The 24,605-nt window shown below is 37.7% G+C and overlaps 1 protein-coding gene and 1 long non-coding RNA gene across 6 annotated transcripts in view; both read right to left on the reverse strand.

Moving 5' to 3' along the window:
• The window catches only part of LOC309649476, a 201,724-nt gene that overhangs the window by 142,092 nt on the left and 35,027 nt on the right, over window positions 1-24,605 (reverse strand). The window lies entirely within an intron of this gene.
• NTMT2 (N-terminal Xaa-Pro-Lys N-methyltransferase 2) overlaps window positions 1-24,605 on the reverse strand; it is a 60,616-nt gene that overhangs the window by 12,989 nt on the left and 23,022 nt on the right. The window contains 1 exon segment of the mRNA XM_082439461.1: window positions 6,186-15,036. Coding sequence (XP_082295587.1) covers window positions 6,186-6,339 — 154 coding nt within the window. The 5' untranslated portion in view covers window positions 6,340-15,036.

Raw genomic sequence — 24,605 nt, forward strand, 5'->3', positions numbered from 1 at the left:
GCAGGGGTCAGACTCAATAGGTAAGTTTTTATGGTTATGGACTTGTCACCTAATTGACAGGAACATTTCACTAAAAAGATATATGAGGTGTAATGGCCAGCCCCAGGTTCTCCCTTCTTGATAGCTCCTGCAATGGTGCCAGTTGATTCAGATAAGGTTATCAGTCATCAGCCTGTGCCTTTTTATTATAGAAATACATCTAGTGGCTTATTCTTGCATGATTGCAATGTTTTTATGAAACTTGGGGTAGTCTAAGACAGAGGCTAGACACACTATTAGTTCTTGATATAATATGGTACTTATCTCTTGACCTACGTTATGAGCTGAACTCCCAAGGACCTTCCAACGGCTTACTTGTTACAAAAAGAAAAATAAAGTACATGTGAATTTGCCCTGAAGAAAAACAAAGATCTTGTGAACTCTCTAAGAAAAATTTTGTTGAGAGATAAGTGTCTATGTTTGCTGAGTACCTTTTTTTTTCTTTTTCTTTTTTTTAATAGTTGGATATAACTATTTTAGACTTTATTCCAAACGTTAGACCTGTTTGTCAACTGAAAATTGACCTGGAAGTCTTCAGAGGATATGTAGGCTAGATTTAAATGGTAAGTTTGAAATGATCGGAGATAGAATATTGAATCAAGTTAGTCTATAAGAGAAAAGAAAGTCCAACTAGAAGATGCCCTTATGAAGTGTAAGATCTTCCATAAAAGAGATTTGTAGGTGATGATGTCTCATTTTAGCCATTAAAGAAGTAATGGTAAAAATTTAAGGAAGGAAGGAAGGAAGGAAGGGAGGGAGGGAGGAAGGAAGGAAAATGTACCTAGGCACAATGGAATATTACTCAGTCATAAAAGGAAGAAAATCCTGCCATTTGTGACAACATGGATGGACTTTGTGGGCATTATACTAGGTGAAATAAATCAGAGAAAGATAAATAATGTATGATCTTACTTACATGTGGAATCTAAAAAAACCAAAGTCATATCTGTGTTTTCACCAACAGGAAAGAGTAAGAAGTGGGATTTTATCAATGTTCCTGGTAGAATCCAAGGGTCTGTGTGTGCCAGAATGCTAGAAAGTCATCATTAACAAGTCTCAGAATTACCCTGAGAGGCCCTCTAGGTTTTATTTCTTCCCTGCATGCTTTAGGTGTCTGGTGATTCTTGCCTCTAAAATAATGCACTGCCTACCTTGAAAGTTTTAGTGGGTTTTTTTCTTTCCAACTGAGAGCTATTTCAGTGTTCCCTAAATTCTTTTCAGCCTTCAACACAAATAACGTAAGCAGAGGTGGGAAAGGAGGGAAAATACACTTTCCCCTCTTTAGCAAGAATGTACTCAAGCTCCCACCACACATCACATCCCCTGCCCACTTGGCTGAGTGTCTTCCTAACTCTCTATTCCAACTTGAGTGTTCTACCTGACCCACTGTCAAATTTGAAGAGGTCAGAATTCAGGTGAAGATACTGGGGACAGAGTTTTCATGGTGAGATTTTGCATCAGAAGAGTCAGAAGCTGATTCAGCAGTCACCACGCCTCCTCTGCACCTCTGCAACATCCTGTAGTGGTCTCTACCACGATTTCCACATTCCACAAAAATTATCTGTGTGGGTCTCTCTCCTACGCTAAACTCTCAGGATAAAGCTCTATTTTATTTTCCTTGTAACCCTAGGACTTACAATTACGCTTAACACATAGCAGGCCTCCTTTAAATGTTCACTGAATAAAGGAATATTGTCTAGCTTTTTGTACTTTGAATAATACACAGGTTCAGCAAAGTAGTGAATGGCTATAAGGAAAAACCAGCATAATCACAAATAAGTCACACTTTTTGCAGTTTACGAAAAACTATAGGAGGATATATCTTCTCTCCTAAATAGGCATACCCAAATAATAAAAAATATTAACTATCACTGATCAAATATGTATATATGTGCTACATATGCTAAGCATTTATATCTAACTGAATATGTAAGATAAATGTGATTATCTACAGAAGAAAACAGGGCATCAAGAGGTTAACTAAACTGCCAGTGAGTGACACAACTGGGATTTAAACCTAGGTCTATTTAAATCCAAAACTCATATTTCATCCATCTAACACTGTGTATCTGAAAGTCTGCTAAATAAAGGGAAATTATCTGGTTCTTCATTTCTTTAAAGTGAAAAAATGATCTTACAGCATTTGCACTGCAAAGGTAACAATAAACATTTGGAAAATGTATCACTGTACAATAAGTTGTGCAGCAATGCCTACCACAGGGATGAAATCAATTTGAAAAATGCCAAGAGTTGTATGCTGAGTTTCATTTGGAAGTTCCAAGTGTATTATAGGAAATGTTTTTATTAATTCTAGTTTTTAATTGCGATGGCAAAGGCGTGGCCATTGTTCTCAATTTCCTCCTCAGAGCCTAATTCTTCTAAAAAGGGGTAAGTGAAGGGGGGTCGGTTACTAACCATTAGTGGGTACCTCCTATGTACCAGGCATTATGCTAGGCACTCTCACGTCATCTCTTCACACTCTGATCCTCACAACAACACTACAAAACTGGGATTATAATCATCATTTTACAGGTAAGTAATGAGAAAATCAGAAAGATTTAGTAACTTACTCAATATTACACAGAAATGAAGTGTCACAGCCAGGCCCTAACCCAAACCTATTTAAATGCAAAGCCTTAAGTCAGAAAGAGAAAAACAAATACCATATGCTAACACATATACATGGAATCTAAAAATAAAAGTAGTTTTGAAGAACCTGGGTGCAGGACAGGAATAAAGATGCAGACGTAGTGAATGAACTTGAGGACACAGGGAGGGGGAAGGGTAAGCTGGGACGAAGTGAGAGAGTGGCATGGACATATATACACTACCAAATGTAAAATAGATAGCTAGTGGGAAGCAGCCGCATAGCACAGGGAGATCAGCTCCAGCTTTGTGACCACCTAGAGGGGTGGGATAGGGAGGGTGGGAGGGAGACGCAAGAGGGAGGGGATATGGGGATATATGTATACGTATAGCTGATTCACTTTGTTATACAGCAGCAACTAACACAACAATGTAAAGCAATTATACTCCAATAAAGATGTTAAAAATAAACAAATAAACAAACAAACAAATAAATGCAAAGCCTTTGTTCCTTTTGCTAAACCACGTGGAACTATTGTTCTAAATGTGAAGTTAAACTAAGCCTTTAACAATGTCCAGGAGTAACCGATTCTTGCTCAATATATAACTAATAAATATTTGCTGACTTCTATGTACTAGAAATATGCTGTGGATAGTGCTAGAAGAATTACTGAGGTGTAATTATATGAACATCTCCAGTTGGGCCATATATAGGCCCCTGCCTACACTGGTATACAAACTGGAGATTTATATGAATTGTTTTCCTATTCCACTTCTGATTTGTTCACAAACAGCCACCTTTGGAAAATTCGTTCACTCCAAGCCTCCAACTGAATTTGGGCTGGTAAAACTAGAGTATATGAACCTACTCACTGGCTGCCCGTCTTGTTGATTATCTCAGTAGAAAGCCAGTGCTCCTCATAGACTATGCTTTGTATTCCTGTCAATTCAAAGAAATGTGGTAAAACGTATATGGCTCCTCTCATTAGTCAAGTTGCCATTTACATTGGGAGGCAGCATGATTCTGTGGTTAAAAAAGACAGACCATGGAGCTAGACTGCCTGGATTCTAATCCTGCTCTACACTCGCTACCACAGGCTCTTTGGCAAGTTACTTACTTCCTCTGTTCCTCACATATAGGGTGGAGAAAATAACGGCACCACCTAATAGAGATGTTGTGAGGATTAACTGAGATACTATATGTAAACCACTGAGAATAGCAATAAGCTTGTTCCCATTTCTGTGTGAAGACCTGTTGTATTCAATGGCATAGCTAAGTTTTCCACTGGAGATTTTGAATATGCATTCTCTTGCTTCTCCATGAATCACTGAGGCTAGCCAGGGATATTTCAGCAAATGTCCCCATGACTGAATGTCACTGCACGGTGTGCTGGCGTGAGCCTGGCTGCCTAACACAGGCAGTTGGAGGGAGGAAGGAAGGAAAGAAGGAATCAAAGAGTCCGGTTAGCCACTGTTCTTCCCATAACTACCCCAAACAACAAACTCTCTGTGCAGACTCTACAGTAGGGTTCCCCAACCTTTTAAAAGAAGGGTTTTATTTTCATTTCTATGAAGTCTTGAAATCATCAGGAGGAGGGGAAGCCAACTCTAAAACACCTCAGTGGGGCTGAGTTTTGTTTCCAAACTGAAAAGACTAATATCCACTGCAGCCTGAAAACTCCCATATAGCAAATTAAGCTTATCATCTTCGGTAATGCCTGTTCTAAGGAAGGCTACGTGGTGACTTTAAAAGAGATCTGACTCTAAGGAAGGAGATAAAAAGCTAATGCTTACTGAGCGTTAGCTAGTTTCACATATACAATTGCATTTAATCCTCCAACAGCCCCACAGTTTCGAGGAAAATGATGCTCAGAGACTTTAGTAACTTGCAGAGGTGATTTTCTCTACCACTAGCAGTGCCAGAATTTGAACTCAGGACATTGGTAACCTGCAATTAATTATTAGTAAGGGGCCCTTAATTTGTCTAATAAATATTTATTGGGGTCTTAATTCATCTTTAGCTACTTTCAGAGATGAGTTTCTTTTCTTATAATTATTTTTAAAATTTGGCAGTCATCTGCCCCTTAGTGAACCTCTCATAAGTTATTGTAATTAATATCTTTCTCCAGACTAATGCAACATGAGCCAACAAGCTACTGTTATTGAGGTGTGGCCCAAAGAGTGTCTCCAGAAAAGCAATGCTCTGACAATATGTGGAGTGGGCAGAACATCATCACCTTCCAAATAGACTGCTCTGATTTTTCCATTTGAATACAAATGAGATGTACACTATGTCCTAAAAGAATTACTCATGTGTAGTGCGATCTACCAGAAAGAGCCCTGGTCTTGGGTTCCTGCTTTGGTATCTAGATGAGACCTATCTAGATTAGATCTCATCATCTCTGAATTTTCTTTTCCTCACTTGAAAAAATAAGATAGGGGGTAAGAGTGAGAAGGTGGGTGGAAAAATAATAATACCCTATCTATCGCATAGCATGGCTGTGAGGATCAAATAGAGTCATGAATGAGAAATTTTTATAAGATATATATATAAATATAAGATGAAAGTATTTGTATATCTAGAGTTAAAGATTCCCTTCAGAAATGGACTTATAGAAAGAGACTTCGGTAAGCTACTAACATAGTTTTGAATACAATACAAAGAATTATGTAGCTCCTTTCACGTCTGGAAACCCTGGCCACATCAAGTGTACAATGGGGCTTTCAGTAACCTTAACAAAGCAGACTGGGGCTGATACACACTGTTCCTGCTTTCATGGGGGGAAAATATAAATCAAAGGGAGATACTTTACTCCTTAATCGCAAGTTATTTCCTCTTCAGTGTTGTTAAGAGTGCCCTGAAGTAACCATTTTCACAGAGGCTGAGAAAAGTGGTGTAGACAAACCAGATAAGCTTTTTATTGCCCTATTGTCCAATTCCCTGAAAACTAGAGGAAATAACTAAAATGGAGACAGACTACAGCCCAGTTTTTTTCTTAATATTCAAAGACCAAACTAAAATCTGCTCCTTTTAAGCCCTTGGACTATTATGGTAATTTAGAAAGGCCAGAAAGGATTATGTGGCGTGTGTGCTCATGCATACAAACACACACACACACTCACACCAACAACCTTCATCTATTATTGTTTAGCCTTTTTAAAAAGTTCTTTGTTGATATGCTTCTGTATTAATATTCTCATCTTTAGTTACCTAATTTGCCCACCTCTAAATTTTTGCAAATATCAAAAATGTCCTTCCAAACTCAAGAAATTAATTTCTATAATCCTGATACTCAGGCAACCAACACCCAGAGAAGCAAGTTACCCATGTCTGAGGTGCATGGAAGTCCCAAAATAGAGGCTTATCCTGCCAGGCAATACTTGATCTTTGCACTTTCCATAAAAGAATGCCATTGAAATATTTAAGTCCACTGACATTGGTTGTGTGTCCTTTTTATCTGAAAAGTGTCCGTTCTAATGCCTTTTGCAAAAGCCCCTCAGTCTCACACAGTTGCTCCAGTCATTTCTTGTCCCTTATCTAGTAGCTCTGACTCACTAACCCAGGGGAATATTTTCCAGCAGGTAGAGATAGCTCTGAAAGAAGTCATTGCAAATGGCTTTGCGAAGAATAAAGGACATGCTATGTCGACAGAGTTCATCATTGGTCTTCTGCCTGTGGGATCTGAAGGCAAAGTGGGCTCCCAGGTGGGCCATGACGAAAGGGGATAATAGTTAACCCTACAGAAGAAGGAAGCTTGCCTGGCTGTTTCTTTGAATTAACTTTCTCTTCCTACACGGACTTGAAACTGTCATTTTAAACCAGCCCCTGTCCATCTGTATCAGGAGAGGTGTCATGGGGTTTGGGGGGAGGGGCGGCAGACACGGGGAGGTCAGACATTTGGCACATCTACCGTCTGCTTGCTTGGCTGACACCACTCCAAGCCAACAGGTGCTAACTAAAGATGAAAACAGGCTGAGTGAGATCCTGCTTCATCCAGGAAAAAGCACGCCTCCCTCCTTTAGTTGCCACTTCAAACAGGCAGGAGCACAGCCGGCTAACACCCTGAATACTTGCTTTAATTTGATTCCTAAATTGGAATAGCCTAATTTCCATTTCAAAGAGTTGTGAATATTTTGCACGAGATCCAGTTCCCTGATTTCCATCACTCCTCCTGGAATGCCATATCCTCAAGTTACAAGGACCCTTCAAAGTCATCTTAGCTACCCACACTTCTTTCATCAGTACAGTTTTGCCCAAATCATTTCATAGAGATGGATGTGTGTTTCCCATTTTTAAGGATCTTCAAGAGACACAATTATATGAAAGCCTGTTCTGATGTTAAATACCCTTCTCTGTCACCAAACTCTTCCATCTAGCTTGTTCTAAACAATACCTAGTCGTGTAAGCCTGTTTCTTCCTCTCTGCCTATAATGGATATGATTTTCCTCATAAGTACTCATTTGATTTCTATACTGGGTATCTTCTGATTGTCCCTCCAGGTCTGCTCTCCACTCTTCCCACATTACTGTGTGCAACTGGAGACTGGACTATATTGACAACATCAGTGAACTTCCTTGCCTTCTGGCTTCTGGTTGAGTTCTGCCAATGGGTAGTGCCAGCAGGAGGCTGGAGGAGAGTGATTCAATGTACTTATTCCCCTGGCACCTTCCCTGCAGAGATGCCATAGGCTGACTGCTTCCTATGGGGAAAAGTCATAGCCCCTGTCCAGGGGTCTTCTCATACAAATATCCTCTCCTAGTTCTGATATCTGCTCCCTCCTCATGCTGCTTCAGGCCTCGGGGGAGTGATACACCAAGCTGTCACAAACCCTGGAATAACATATTATTCCTTGTAATTTCTCTATACTTAACTTACCACACCTTTGTAAATAGTCCCTTTATTAAGCTGGCTCAAATTCTCAATTTGTGAATGTCATACGTTTCCTGTAGGGATAACAACTACGCTTTTAACCCTCCAATACTCTTAACAGGAAACTCCATAAGAACTCATACTCTTTTGGCCCCATACCATGTGCAACCACTGACTACCCAATGTCCCTGAAAACACATGTACACACCCACATACACACAAATGCACACTTTATGGTAGGCAGCTTCTAAGATGGCCCCATAGATCCCCAACTTCTGCATGATATTCACACCTCTGTGTCCTCTTTCCTGAGAAAGGGCTAGACTTACTGACTCACTTCTAAAGAATAAAATATGGTGGAAGTGACAGAATGTCACTTCCAAGATTAGGTTATAAAAAGACTGTCTTGGCCATTTTCTTTTGCTTTCTTGCTTCCTTGCTCTGAGGGAAGCCAGCTGCCTGTTGTGAGCTGCCCTAAGGAGAGGCCTACATGGCAAGGAACTGCCTCAGTGCAACAGCCCAGGGAAAGCTAAATTCTACCAACAACCATGAGTGAGCTTGGAAGATCTTTCCCCAGCAACCTGATAAAAGACACTGAGCCAGTTATGCCACACTCAGGTTACTGACTCAGAAATAAATGCTTCTTCGAAGCAGCTAAATTTTGGAATTTGTTACAATGCAGCTAATGGAGAGCTAATTCACACATCGTCAGTGGAATATTTTTTAAGATTTGGAATCTAACCATGATCTTCCTTTTAGTTTAATTTATGTGTTAATCTTTTAGTGGGAAAGGAAGTAAGGATTCCATTTGATTGATTCTGACTTACTGTTTTTCATTTTCCTGTGCTTCTATATATCCATTTCCCCCTCTCCCTACCTCAAGGGGCAGCCACTCAATTTCGGTGGGATTGTTCCCATCCCTGGCTTCAGGAAGTACCTAAATTGCAATCCAAGTTATCCATTTTCCCCTTGCCACAGTGTGTGGTTCATGGATGGGTACACCATCCTGTACTGAGCCAATGAATACATGGTGTTCCCCCAGCTCCAGTTTTCACTTGGAAGTGGGCACATTATCTAAATCTGTTATTAATGCCAGCTTGAGTTGGGCTTTCTGTGCTAGCAATATGGAATCTCATCTAACACAAATACCATCGTGCCTCATTTTTACTCAATTCTGATGAGGATGGAGATAAAGTAGATGATATTAAACAGAACAGGGAAACTTCAAGTAAGACTATTTCATGGTGTTAAGAGGAAGGCTCTTAACTACAGTTAAACATATTTGACTAAGTTAGAAACTCATTTCCACCACATATATACTTGGCAAACCTGACAAATTCTTAGCCTTTCTGAGCCTCACTTTCCTCTTCTGTAATATGACGGTAATGATAATAGTATATACCTCATATGATAGCTGTGAGAACTAAATATACTCCATGTAAAACACCTCAGTGCCTGGCACACAGTCCATGTTCAGTAAGTGCGAGCTATTATCATTATAGTCTTTGGAAGAAAGCTGATAAGTTATAGGTCCTAAAAACACTTTCTGTCTGTCTGGCTCTTTTGGGGTTATATTCAATGTAGCATTGCCTCTTACTGTGAAATTTCACCATATATCCAGGAGACTTTTTTGCACTGTATGCATTTAAAAGTTGAAAAGAAAAGAAACCCAAATTAAATATGCTATTGGAATTTACTCATCATCCCTTCAGAATTTTCTGTTGTTGTAGGAAAAACTAAGCAACAGAAGAAGAAAACTCAGGGAACCTCCTTTGTTACTTGATCTGTCAATACATCTAACAAGAGGCAAGTTCTTAACTTCAACATCTTAGTAGTATTTTGATAACCTCTCATATGCTGAAAAGGTTAGGATGTATGGTCCTAGGAGAGAGACTGGCAATCACTGACTCCAGCTACTCAGTATTCTTTATTTGCAAGATATTGCAAGATATTGGCAAGTTTCTCCATTTTTTACAAAACTAATTTTCTTTCACTATAAAATGGATGTTAATTACTTATGTTTCGAGAAGGATTAGTAAGTGTTCTAAGATCTCCATATTTCAGACCTATAATTCCTGTGTGGGAATGAAAGACAGATTGGCTTATACAAAATGCCTTTGTCAGCTTTTGTTTACCTCTGTGAGTCACATCAGGTTTTGCGACTATTTCTCATACTGCTATAGCTTGTACCAATTCCTGGTTCACTGCGTTTATTTCCTTATGCAAATAATTTTTCTCTCCTGGCTGAAAAGCTCTATTTGCTAAAACCTCATACCACTCTTGACCATATTCATAGTAAGTGAATGAGGGTATGATATAGATCTCCAGTCTACCACAGGCATCCAGTTTCCAGGCAGGAAAGGAAAACAATGAATGTAGAGGAAAGAAATAAGACTATAGCAAAAGAATGTGGAAACTCTGAATTTATCCAGGTTGATTTGCATTCTAACAAACAGCGGATTCCTTAGTGAGGAGTAAACCACTGTTAAACAATAAATTAGCATGGAGAGAGACTCAGAAGTAAGAAAGATAAAGAAAAAAAAATTCATAGAGGAAGTATACTCATTCAGTAGTATGATAAACTAAATATTTGGGGAAATCCAATCAATATAAAATACATATCAAATTAAAATTCCATAATACTTTAAACTGAAAATTCAACAGAGAAATAAAGATATTTTCAAATGAAGATAGAACTTACCATTCATAGATGCTCACTGAAAGGAATAACTAAAAATACCTACTTCAGGAAGAAGGAAATTAAGACAGGGTGCTATTAGCATAAGAATAGCTAAAAAGATGACTAAAGCAGAATGCAGAGCCCCCAAACAAATCTATTCACATATGTTAAGTTGATATAAGACAGAGATAATATTGCAGTAGAAAAAAAAGATACTTTCAATAAGACCCCTGATGTTGGCACAACTGGATCCCTACCTCACATCCTACACAAACCAACTCCAGGTAGATTGAAGACTTAAAGGTGGAAAGCACAATTCTAAAATTCTTTGAACAAGTTACAGGAAAACATATTTATGATACCAGGGTAAAAAAAAAGATATATTTTTTAAGATGCAAAAAACAAAAACCATAAAGAAAGAGAGTTAATTAATTTGACTGAATTAATATTTGAATAATGAAATTCTGCCCATCAAACGAAACCATAAAGAAAGTGAAAAGTCAACCAACAGAAAGATAAATATTTGGAGAATTGATAATCAATAAAAATTTGTGTACTAAATATATGAATAGTTCCTATAAATAAATAACAATACAAATAATCCTACAGGAAAATGGAGAATAAGAAGTATATAGAGACATAGAAAACAAACTTATGGTTACCAAAGGAGAAAGGGAGGAGGGGAGGGATAAATTAGGAGTATGGGAGTGACAGATACAAACTACTATACATAAAATAGATAAGCAACAAGGATTTACTGTATAGCACAGGGACCTATATTCAATATCTTGTAATAACCTATAATGAAAAATAATCTGAAAAAAAATATATGCATATATATATAACTGAATCACTTTGCTGTATACCTGAAACTAACACAATATTGTTAATCAACTATATTGCAATTTTTAAAAAAGTATATAGAATTGGTGGTTAAAACAAGACTGAAATAAAAGTACCTGGATCAAGATTCCCAACTCCAACCCAGGGAAGTAGATCTAGAAGACTAAAACAACAGGCCAAAATCATCTAAATTAAATTTAGGATAAAATCAATGCATTTTATTGTATACAGGTTTTAATGAAAATTAGTGGTGAGAATACAGAATGAGTAATTATTGCTTGATAATCTCTATGTGTCTTTGTACTAAAATGGGCATTTAAGTAGACTTTAAGCTTGGAATGAGACAGCAGTATGAAAAATAGGGCAAATAGGTTTCTATGAGCGAATCTTAAACAGACCACCAGCTCTCACTTCACCCTATACTGGTATAACCTCATATGAAGTGTTTGCCTCTTCCTTTATCCTGTTATGTTTAAGAAACAGGTACCCAATAAAGATTACCCCTGATTATAACTTGGAAGTCAGTAAGAGAGATTATTACCCTATATGTGCTTAGAATATATGGTACAAGAGGAAGTTTGGATGACTATTTTCACCTAGTGCGGTGCTTCATGTAGTACAGAAAGGCTGTCTGTCCATTGAGTTAATTAGATTCAAGGTCAACAATCAGATTTCCACTTAACGTCATTATTAAATAAAAATGGGGCTTGAGGTAAATGACCCGTTGCAGCTGAAGAAATATTTAAACCCATAATTTTCAGGTTAAGTCATTCAATTAAACAGACAGAAAGACTGGAGTAGCCCTTGAAGAACTCCTTCCTGCCGTACTGAGGAGGAGAGAATTCAACTAGGCTGCTTAGTTCTAATTAGGGTTTTGATTCCCCAAGAATTTAGATTAAAAAAATACATTTACATCTCTAACTAGGGGAATATGTCCTTGCCTAAAACATCTGTTTGGGTGTGTGTGTGTGTGTGTGTGTGTAGACTTTTTTCATTTCTCATTTATGTTAATTTAAGGAATTATAAAACATTCAACTTCATTTCAAATTCTCCTTTTAAAATATAACAAAGCTTGAGTTCACATAATTTCCATAATTTAATATTCCAATATGATTTTGGATAGATAAAAGTGCATACATAGAACACTATCTAGGTAAATTAACTTTTGTACATTTTCCCTAACCAAAAGATATTAGGCAATTATTAATAAAAGAAAATCAAATTATCCTTCTTTTTTAATCTTACTTAAAGAATTAAGAAATATGATGAAGTGTCAGATTGATATCCTAATATTTCAGCTTTCCCTTCAGTGTATCAACCCTTATTTTCCATTTTAGTAGGAAGGCAAGTTGAGGGAGGAAGTAGAAATATGAGCTAGAATGTAAAGAGAATATGCCTTATCAGTAGTACTAGGTCTTTGTAGATTCGGGCAGAGCATGATGAGGTGAACAAGTAGGTGGGCTCTGGCCTTCCCACCCTCACATTGGCCAGAGGAGCAGATTTTAATTTTAATATAGAATTCTACATAGACTTTCACTTGAAAACAGTGTTCTGCTCCCATCCCCTCCTTTCATCATGCTTCCCCTTTACCTGATATCCTGGTTCTTACTCAACTTGCCCTTGGCTTTCTCCTCAACAATGTTTTCATATGTATATGAGCCTCCATAATTACCCCATTGTGCATTTAGCAAGCTATATTTTGGGATAAATATTCTATTTACACTACCCTCTGATTTCAGCTGAAACTGAACATATATCACTACCAGATATAAATTTTTAAGAGGCCTAAGTAAAAGAATATGCTGTCCAATCCACAATATGTAATACAAAATAAAATTCCCTCTGTTCTGTCTCTTAATCTCAATCCCCACCCCCCTGTCTCTCTCTGTCTCTCTTTCTCTCCCCAACACCCTGCCACCCCACAAGCCTAGAAACTTGGACTCTTGATGTCCTTTGGATAACCCAGCATTGACGACAGAGGTTCTCAAAGTGTGAACCTCACACAATGAGCATCAAAAACATCTGGGCTGTTTATTTTTTCCAACTAAAAGCTAGAAAAATAAGAGACTTTCTTCTCTGCCACAGTTATGTTTTTTATTTTCTAATTGACTGGGTTTTGAAAATTATGAAATAATTCAGACTTACAGAGATTTACAAAACAAGCATTCATGTTACCATCCAATGTTAACAAATGTTATATTATGCTGTATAAGCTTCAGGTTTGTCTTTTTAAGAATTAAACAGTTATACAAATACAGTTGGGAGCTCTTTCCTCCCCCCGCCCCCATTGTTCTACTGCCTTTCTCAGAAAACACATGCCAATTTGAGGTATGTATCCATCCTATATAGGTGTTTGTATTTTCAGTATATATGTACATATTCATAAATTGTCTTGTTAATTTTTAAATGGACACAAGTTGGTATTCTGTAATTCACTTTACTCCATCAACTATATGGTCTTGATATTTTATCCATGACATTACATATTCAATGCACAACGGGGAGAGGTGGAGCAAATACACACACATTCATTCATTCATTCATTTTAACTACAATATAGTGTTCTATCATATAACTGTACCACTTTTCATCCTTCCCTATTGATAAACATTTAGGTTGCTTCCACTCTCATACTTTACCAACATCCTTCTAAAATCCTCCTGGTGCATACGTGTGAGAGTTGCTCTAGAGAGTATGCTCTACTGGAGTCTGTGGGTTGTAGACTATGCACTGCTTTAACTTTGCTACACATTCCAAAGCTGCTTTCCAATGTGGATACACACATTTATCCACCAGCAGTGTGAGACTTCAATTCCCCTATATTCTTCCTAAAATCTGTGATACTTTTTAAGTTTTGCTAATCTGTTTTTATGGGCATTTCACTGATAATACTAAATAAACATTTATATAGCACCTAAATTATTCCAGGCATTGTTCTATGTATCCCTTTGAGAAGGTTCTTTTTTAAATTTCTTTTTAAAATTGAGGCATAGAGAGGTTGTATAATATGCCCAAGGTCACACTGTTGATAAGTTGTAGAGTTGGGAGTTTGAACCCAGGTAGCCTAGCTCAAAAGTGCATTCTCTTAGCCTCTGCACCATTTAATCATTATTCAAGAGAGCTGCCTGTAAAATGGGGGAAAAAATGGCTTTAAAAATCTGTCATATTATCAGTAAAGTAGCAAGAAAGTCTTATTGTTGCAATTTTCCATCTCAAATTATTTCGATGAGGCTCTTCTGTAGGAGGAGAAAAGAAATATCTTCAATTGTGCAAGCTGCACCAGGCCCTGGGAAAGCAGACATGAAATGGTTGAGATGGCCAAAAGTTGTCACTGGGGACTAGGGATTAGAACCTGGTCAAAGCAGCAAATAAAAAAAATTTTAAAAGCTCTTAAAGGAACCTGACAAGGGAAGCTTAAATCTTATTTAAAGGGTTGGGTTGTACTAAGCCTTGAAAAATTCAATCCTCTGGAGGACTATATCTCACTAAGAAAGCTCCATGTAAGTTTATCATGTATCCAACACCTAGACATTGGGCCTTGGAGACCACTAGGATAATATTTCCTCTGGATTAGCACTGAAGCTTGGAAGTGACATTCGTACGAGGCATACTTTAAACTCTAGGGCTTTTCTGATTACAAAATGATAATTCTGAGGGGAAAAAAGTGCTTACTGCAGAGAGAAGTTGCCATGATTTATATGTCTTGGACAATCTTCCTTTTTCACACAGAGTAACTTATTAGACCAAGTATGTTTTGCTTTTCCTTTGTTTTTAACTAAAGTTGTCTTTTGATTGATATTAAGGGTAGAGAGTATTTGTTTTAGTGTGTTTTTATTTTTATAGTTCCACCAAGTCCAAAAGAATGATTGTATAAATACTAGTTACAGGTGACATTGGCAATTAAATTGTACACATAGCACAGAAATGCCAACCTTAAGCCAGGGTAACCTCTGAAGCTTCACCGAGTGGTCCTTCTCTGCACAGACTCAATGGGTCACTCTCCAACTGCTCTGGCTCTCTGATGAAAGACAGACAAGAATGAAGTGAGGCTGAAAAGCTGTCCCTCCTTTATTTTTGGTGCATCTATCAAGATCTCTGGAATCACTGTAAAATCTCCTATCATTCCAGTTATAAAGGGTACTTTGAATGAATTAAATATCTGGTGACAGCCAAGGTCATAAACTGCTTGATTCCCTTGGGTCACTTTTCCCAGGCTGATTTTAATCATACTTTGGCCAGTATGTATATTTTGTGCAGTTGTGAATACTGATGGGTTCAGTGACATAATTTAAAATAGTACATCTCTATATTTGCATATGTATGCATACATCCAGGGTATCTAGAGAGTAAGCAAGACAGACTTGCATTTGAAGCCAAAGGAAGCCTTCGAACTTTTGTTCTACTTCTTAACTGCAGGCTGGATTCCTAATTGACTCATATCCTTTATAAATCTGTGAAACTTGCCAGTACTGGGACTAACAGATTATGGCTAGATCACAGCAAATCCATCATCTCTGGTAGAAAAACAACACCTAGACTTGCTGACTAGATCAGTAAAATCATCATTATATGGAGAATTCTTCCCTCTCAAAACTAAAATGAATCTTGAAGCCAAATGTCAGAAGCCAAGTATCAGAAGACAATACATTTTTACACTTCCACATATTCTATAGAAAGAATTAGAAACCTGGTGTGAAAAAATTACTGGCTTCGCTTATCTACTCTGTGCTCACCTTGTTTTTCCTTTTTTCCATCACTCATTCCCTATTCCTATCCTCAGCTCCAACACTTCTTTTATCTGGATTTTGAAAGTTTTTATTAAGGCCTGAAAGGCGTAGTCAGTTCTTGAGATATATGAAAGTCTGAGCAATTTTACCAAATTTTTAAAAAAGTTAGAATACACACATTTTTAGGAAACAGAAAACTGGTGATTCTTAAAGTTAGACAACTCTAGAACCACATTCAAAATCAGCTTTAGCCAAAGTGACCCCACAATAATATAAAATTAATATTCAGTTACAGTGATTAAAATCAAGATTCCAGTTTTAAAGACCTGCATGAGGCAATTATTAAGAACTAGAGGAGGGCTGCCCTGGTGGTGCAGTGGTTGAGAATCTCCCTGCCAATGCAGGGGGGACATGGGTTCGAGCCCTGGTCTGGGAAGATCCCACATGCAGCGGAGCAACTAGGCCCGTGAGCCACAATTACTGAGCCTGCGCGTCTGGAGCCTGTGCTCCGCAACAAGAGAGGCCGCGATAGTGAGAGGCCCGCGCACCGCGATGAAGAGTGGCCCCCACTTGCCGCAACTAGAGAAAGCCCTCGCACAGAAACGAAGACCCAACACAGCTATAAATAATAAATAAATAAATAAAATAAAAAGAACTAGAGGAAGACCAGCTGAAGAGCAGATATGCAGATCTGCTATGACCTTGTAGAATTTAGTGTGTATCACTTGAGGGAGAGAGAGCAAGCCCTAAAGTTTAGAACACTAACAGTCTGGAGGAATCGTGTAACATTGGTGGTTGGATAAGATCTAATATAGAATGAAAGTCAATGACTAAACAGACAATTTTACACCCATGCAGTCATTTAAAAATATTTTTTGAGGGAATTCCCCGGCAGTCCAGTGGTTAGGACTCAGCGCTTTCACTGCCGGGGCCTGGGTTTAATCGCTGGTGGGGAACAAAGATCCTGCAAGCGGCATGGCGAGGCCAAAAATTTAAACATTTAAAAAATTAAAAATAATTTTTTGATCACCTACCATGATACTGTACTAGGCACTCGGGTCAAATAGTGAACAAAACTAATCTCAGTCCCTTATCCTCCTGAAGCTTACAGTCTAGTAAGCAATAGAAAGTAGCCAGGTAATCAGAGCCTTGTGAAAGCATGCGTCTCTATGACGAGTGCTACGAAGGAGAAGCACACAGGCCATGAAAGCCTGTCAAAGGTAGAGATGATCTATTTAGGGACCACTGCCCTGAGAAAGTCACCCCTGAGCTGAGATCTGAGGAATACGCAGGAGTTAACTAGAAGGGAAAGGGAAAGACAGCTGCTTCTCATTAAAGTAAAACAGAGTGTCTGGTTTTTTTTTAACATAATTAATTGATTTAATAGTTTTTAAGACGAGGATTAAAAGATATTAGAAGAAGCAGTGTGAATGGGTGGTAACTTTTTTCTTTCCCTGAGCTTTATTGAGGTACAATTGACCAATAAAATGTATATAACAATATTTAAGGTGTACAATGTGATGCTTTCATATACATATACATTGTGAAATGTTTGCTAATTAACATAACCATCACCTCACAGTTACCTTTTTTTTTTTTTTTTGGTGAGAACAGAAAAAAAACCAGATCTACTCTCTTCGCAAATTTCAAATACACAATATAGTTGTTTTTCTTTTCTTTCTTTTCTTTTTTTTTTAGCTGTGCTGCACAGCTTGTGGGATCTTATTTCCCTGACCAGGGATGGAACATGGGCCTGCTGAGTCCTAACTACTGGACTGCCAGGGAATTCCCTACAATACAGTATTATTAACTATAGTCATCTTGTTATACATTAGATCTCTAGAATTTATTTATCCTGCCTATCTGAAACATTAAAATTTTATATGTTTACTCCCCAAGAAATCAAAGGAGCCTGCTCAGGCCCCTTGCCTGGTCCTATTTCCAGGCTCTCTCCTCCACTGTTAGGATGTGGCTTTGATCCTGGAGATAATTAAGCAAAGAAAGGAGGGAAAAGCATTCCAAGAAGAGGGAACAGCTTATGCAAAGGCCCTCTGGCTTAGGCAAGAAGCAGTCTGTGCAGAGCTTTATAAACTGTGTCAAAGAATTCTGTCAAATCTAAAAACATAGAAAGCCATTTAGGACATCTTAAGCCAAAGGGAAGAAGGTGGAGACGGGGCTAACATTACCAGGTTTGCATTTTGGAAAGATTATTTTATCTACAATATGGAAAACAGATGGAAAGAGTAAAATGATGAAAAGTTTGATTGTATATATAACCTCTGCCTCAGAAATGTTACTAAAATGAATGGCTTCTGTCACATTATATGGAAGAAGGATATAATCATCACTCTTCAGTTTATTCATTCAAATGACATTTACTGTGCACCGACTCTGTACTGATTTGGTACTGGGGCTATATCAGTGACACAATAGCTAAAGAAATTCTCTGCCCTCCTAGAGTCTACAAAATAGACAAAATACAAAAGTACATAATACAGCTTGTTAGAAGTTGATAAGTGCCATAAAAAAAAAATAGAGCAGGATAAGTATGATTTGGAGTGAAAAGAGAGGAAAATGGCATGTAGTTTTAAACAGGATAACCAGGATAGTTTTCTTTAACCAGGTGTGTTTTAGCAAAGACTTGAAGGAAGTGAAGGCATCCACCTTGCAGAGGTCTGGGTGAAGAGCCTTCCTGGCCAAGGAGCAGCCAGTGCAAAAGCGGTAGCATATCTGGCATGTCTGTGGAACAGCTGGGAGGCCACTGTGCCTGGAGCAGAGTGAACACGGGGAAGGACAGTAAAGATGAGAACAGGGAACACAGGGCCTGGAAGGACATTGATGGTGCTCTGAGTGAGGCAGGGAGTCATCATAAGGTTTTGAGCAGAAGAGTCTCATGATATGACTTCTTTTTAAAAAAGGATCAGATCACCCTGCTGCTGTGTTGAGAACAGACTTTAGCAAGGCAAGAGTGGAAGCAGGGAGACCAGTCAGGAGGTTTCTGCAGTAACCAGGTGAGAGATGATGATCGTTCAGACCACCATCACCAGACTTATGAATGGCAGCAGTGGCAGCTATAAGATGATAACAGAGGAAGATTTTCAAAATTGCGAGAAAAAATTATTTCAATACTAAAATACAAATACACAACCAAACTATCCATTGTGACGTGAAGGAAGAATAATGACATTTCTGACATGGAAGAAGGCACCAAAAATTACCTCCCATGGACCATTTCACTAAAGGAAGATACTAAAAAATGTCATACACCAAAATGAGAGTGTAAACCAAGAGGGGGACATGGGATTGTTGATTCTAAATGAGACAAAACTCTTACAATTTTGACTGAATAAAAAACACAACAGCATCATGAATTTTTTTTTCACTTATAATCTTTTTCTAGCTAAACAAATAAACTTCAGAAGTACTTATAGTTTTTCACACAAAAAGACATGTCCTTTTGAATATTATTTGAATAATATTACTGAATACTATTATTTGAATATTACTGACAGGTTGACAAATTAGTAAATAAGACAACCAGTCAGATCTGTAGATTTTGGAAAGAATATGATATATTTCATAGGACATAGCAATAAATTCTCTCTGGGTGTCTTTAAGATTTTTTGTAGGAATAATACTTCTAAGAACAGTTTTAAACAAATAATATAATAGACAAATATATTTTTACTCAAATCTTAAGACTGGACAGGAGCGTAAAAATTGAGACTTTTGTAAACTTTTCCAATCATCATTTTATCAGGGTGAGTTTTATGATGCAGAGATTCTCTCTTTTACGCAACTGTAAGGAATGAAGGAACATTTTCCCTTTTTGATTTTTCTCAGATTTTTTTCACCAACTGTTAGGAAGGCCTGAAATTTTTAAGGCTAAGAATTGGAATTCTATTAGCACTGAGGAAAAAAAATTGGCCAACCTTTGAAGCTCAAAGCTTACATTATGAAAATTAAAGGGCAGAATGTGATTACTGAAAAAGGAACTATAGGGCATGTAGTATTTTGAATCTACAGGATCCAGGAAAATGGGGAATCATGATAAAAGAAGAAAAAAAAATCCCCAGGATTCTAGTGAAAAGAACCTCCATAATGGCAAGTATGCTACAGTTCTGGATAATCACCAGCCAGTTTAGAGCAAGAGGGTGGAGGTCTCTGGGAGGAAATAAATATGTTACCTGCTATGTTGGATATAGTAGGAAGAGACCAACAGAGTGTAAGGAGAAATGTGTGATAGGTACATAGAATTCTAAGGAACTAAAAAAAGGAGGTTTTTACTGATTCCAGAGAAAACTGAAAGTTATAAAAGAATAAAAAAATGTAAGTTATTATAACTACACAGCACAGCTATGAATATTATTCATATTATTGAATATGAATTTAACAAAAAATTATGATTTAATGTTTTGAAAAATGTAGAAGTGAAGTGGGGATAGGAGGCAGGAGTGTAAGAAACCTAAATGTTTATTTTCTACTACAAGGATGTCAGTATATAATATCTAAACAGAAAAATATCAAGAAATAGAATAGAAGCATGTTATTTAGAAATAAGCTGGTAAATACAGAAGAAACAGCTACAAGAGTAACTTGGAGAGCAGGAATAAAAACTGGGTGGTTGGGCTGAGGTGGGGGACCAATGGACCTTTAATGAGCATTACTATCTCTGTCATCACAATCCATCAACTCTCCGGGTCTGAGTTGGTGCAAGAAACTTAAAGGCTCTATAGGGCAGGTCTGTGGTTCATCAATGCAAGAAAAGATACTTAGGATTGGGGAGGAGATTAGTAGAGCAGATTTGGGCAGGTACTTAATGGCCTTACTTCTGTTCCTCTTCCATGAAGGTTCGGGGAAATAGGCAAGTTTGAAACAAGACAGGATAAGGGACAGACAACACTACTTCAAGGTGTAGTCAAGTATTTAAGGTTTGAAGGTAATGTTAGTTTTACTAGTGACCTACCCCCTTGACTCTACACAGTCCTTGGCTGGACACCTGAATCAATAGATTTTTCATCCTCCCTGATGTTGACCTATAGTTTCTGACCCTGGCTTAACAATCCACCTTGTTTGTCCTGTTTTCTGATTTTTCTGTGGTCCTCCTCTTGCCTTAACAACTTCACTCTTATCATTAATATTCCTAACTTTGGCCTGGAAAACTGATCTGATTTTCTGCATTCTTGATTTTCTTCCAGTTTGCTGCATCTGTTACTTCCTTCATGCTAATCTGTTTCTTGGGCCACTGGTAACCTAACCTTGATTCTTTGGTTGCCCCATTTGATTCAGGATTTGGTTTAGTACTCATGACACTATTTCTGATTAATGCTGCCATATGCTCCAAACTTTTCTTCTGACAGTGGTATTATTGTGCCAGTATTGGTTAGCTACTTCTTACAAGTGGTAGTGGCCAAACTATGCTTATGCAGCTAAACCAGAGGACTGAACAAGTTAGATCAGATGCTGACAATACAGAAATTAAAATGTGTTCCTAGAATGAACAAAGCACAATCGGAGACCCTTAGACCCAGACAGATCCAGACAGAACTGCTCTTTGAGTCCCTCCACCCCCATCCCACAGTCAGGGGAGAGATTTTCAGAGGAGGAAAAAAGTCCAAAGAAAGAGGTGGAAAGCTCACACAGGGACTTCAGCTCTCAGAGGAGTTCCCTGAGTTTACTTTAGGGTTAGGAGATTTACCTCTCAGGGCTCCCACAGTGTCTGTAAACCTAACTTCATGTTGGAATTTTAAAAAGCAAAGGACACTTAGACCTCTGGATAGTTCACAGTCTCTCTAAATACCAGCACCACCTCACAGTGGATGAAATAGTTCTTGCCTGATTAAATTTCAGTAGATTAATATTGAGACACTCATATTTGACATCAGGGATTCTTTCTTGACTTTCTTTTGCCTGGTTTTATTCAATAGCCCCTGAGTGAATTAATTAAGATAAGATCAGAGAAAGAAAAGAAGAGAAGGAAGAAAAGAAGCAATTTAGTGATAGACTGGCTCTAGGGGAAGGAAATCCACATAATTGCTTGTTCCTTCTTAGAGAGTCCTTTTAATAGATGGTAACTCTCATCCTTTTTTGGAAAAACAACAAAGAAAGGACAAGAAAGTACTGAAGACAATACTTACCACTTATTGAGTGTGTACTAGGTGCTAGGTCTTTGTACACATTAATTAAATTAATTCTTATATCAACCCAATGAGATGGGTGACATTTAATGAATGAGGAAAGTAAGATTCTGAGCCAATAAATATTATAATTTGCCCAAGGTCATTTAGCTGCTAGCTGAAGAGATGGGACACAAAACAAAGACTATATGATGCCAGAGACCATAATCCTGACTTCAAAGGCATATGCTCTTCCCAGCAACATTGGGAATAAAAGGAAATGATAATTTAAACTTTTAGGGGAACAATTAGGATTTAGATGATGTTCAAATACAAAAAGAAATGATCTCCCTTCCTCTATCATTCAGTCAGGAAGTCAAAATATCTCCCAGGAAATCAAGTGAGAATTTCAATTTCAATTCAACTAATATTTTATTGAGTGCCTTCTAATACCAGACTCTACACTAAGGCTTGGAATATATAAGGGTGAGTTAAGACAGGCATAATTTCTGTCTTCGAGAAAGCTGCAGCCATTTTAAAGGTAAAAAATATATGTATAATAATGATTACAAACAAGGAAGGGGAGCAAAAATCTGTGGGAGGGAAAAGCAAGGGTACTTTACAGTCTAGAACATAGAAGCTCTTGCTGAGCTAAAATGTAAATGATAATGTGAATTAGCTAAGTAATGGCTTCAATCTGATGTCACAAGTTAACCTAATGAACTAGAATCAAAAGAGTGACAAGCTCTTCTCAGGAGAGATAGCACACACTACTGTGTCTCCTTTGCCAGAGCAGCAGAAGGGGAAGGAAGGGTAAGAAGAAAACAATTGAAATTTTAATAAATGTCAAAAGGCTACACATGGGCTGGCGTGACAGTATAGGATCCTGAGAGCCCCAGACACAAGGAGAGTCTGAAACATTCAACAACTATGAAAAGAGTTCATAGTTCAACTCTTTTAGTCCTTAACTGAGAGCTCATGAAAAAGACCGAGAGCACGGCAGGAGAATTGAGAGAGTCATCTGCTAAATCACAGGCATGCAGGGTACGCCTAAGACTGAGGACAGAGCAGAAAGACTGAGAGAAATGCTCTGTGCTCTGGATGCTGCACGAAGTATAAGACAGCAGCTGTCTGCCACTGGGAAAGAAAGAAGAGACCCGAGAGAGGTTCCCTCTGAGGCTCACGCAAGCAGGAGCTGCTTAAGTCAAGGGCAGAGACGGAAAACCAAGTGAAACCTTTCCACCTCCCCACCACCCCTACACACACACTCCAAGCCTCGCACCAAGCACTAGACCACAGCAGTCTGATGCTAAGGGAAGTGAAGAAGCATTGAGAGAGTCACCATTCTGAAGACACAAGTACACAAGTCTCCCTATATCTAAGGAAGGAGCAGCAGAACTGAGAAAGCCCTCTTACCTTCTGAGCATTGCCAAATATGAGGCAATAGCAGTCTAATTCTGGAGGAAAAAAAAAAAGAAAAGCTTTGAGAGAGGACTACCTTCTGGTGAAGATGCATAGACTTGCTAAATTCTGAGGCCACAAAAGGAGAACTGAGATATATGTTTGGCACTCCAGGCCTTATAGTAAGTACCAGACAGCATCAGGCCACAACTGGGAAAATGTGAAGCCTATGGTTTCTTGAACATAATTCAAGCATTCACAAAACCCAGACCCAATTAAATCACAGGCTAGTTTAATTTACTCATGTAACGACCTCACAGAAGAAGAGGAATGCCTTTTTCAGAGAGTAAATGTTATTTACCTTACAATCTACTATACTACTACTCAGTGTCTTGCATTCAATCAAAAATTATGAGACACACTCAAAAAATAAGAAAAGATAACCCATAATGAAATTATAAAATGGAACAAACCCAGACATGGCCCAGGGGTTGGAATTATCAAACTGGGACTTTAAAATAATTATGATAAAAAGGTTTTTTAAAACGAATGAAAAAATTAACAACTTACATGAACAGATGGAGAATTTTAACACAGAGATTAATATTATACAAAAGAGTCCAATGGAAAATCTAAAAATGAAAAAAACATGATATTGGAGATAGAGAATACTTTCAGTAAGTTTACCAGCAAAATGGACACAGCGGAGAAAAGAATCATGGAACAAACTCAGAAGGATGTATTGGTGAATTCTATGAAACATTTAAAAAAGAAATAATATCAATATTGTACAAAAATTTCAAAAATAGAGGAGGAGGGAACACTTAGAAACTAATTTTATGAGGCTAGTATTACCCTGATACTAAAACCAGACAGAGGAAAGAAAAGCAAAAAAGAAATGAAAACTGCAGACCAATATACCTTATGAACATAGATGTAAAATTCCTTAACAAAACATTAGCAAATTGAATCCAGTAATACATGGAGAGGATAATACACCATGACAAATTGGATTTGGCACCAGAATGCAAAGTTTATTTAACATTTGAAAATTACTCAATGTAACTCACCACATCAACAAATTAAAGAAGAAAAATCTTATTATTTCAGTAGATGCAGAGAAGGCATTTCACACATTTATGATAAAAACTTTCAGCAAGCTAATAAAAGAAGAAAACATCTGCAACCTTATAAAAGTCATCTACAAAAAACTTAGTTAGTATTATACCTAACAGTGAAATAGTAAATGCTTTTGCCCTAAAAAGCAAAGCAAGCCCTATTTACTAAACAAAACAAAAATGTTCACTTTAATCACTTCTATTGAACTTTATACTGGAGATTCT

This window comes from Balaenoptera physalus (genome assembly GCF_965194825.1).
Source record: "Balaenoptera physalus genome assembly, chromosome: 1".
NCBI lineage: Eukaryota > Metazoa > Chordata > Mammalia > Artiodactyla > Balaenopteridae > Balaenoptera > Balaenoptera physalus.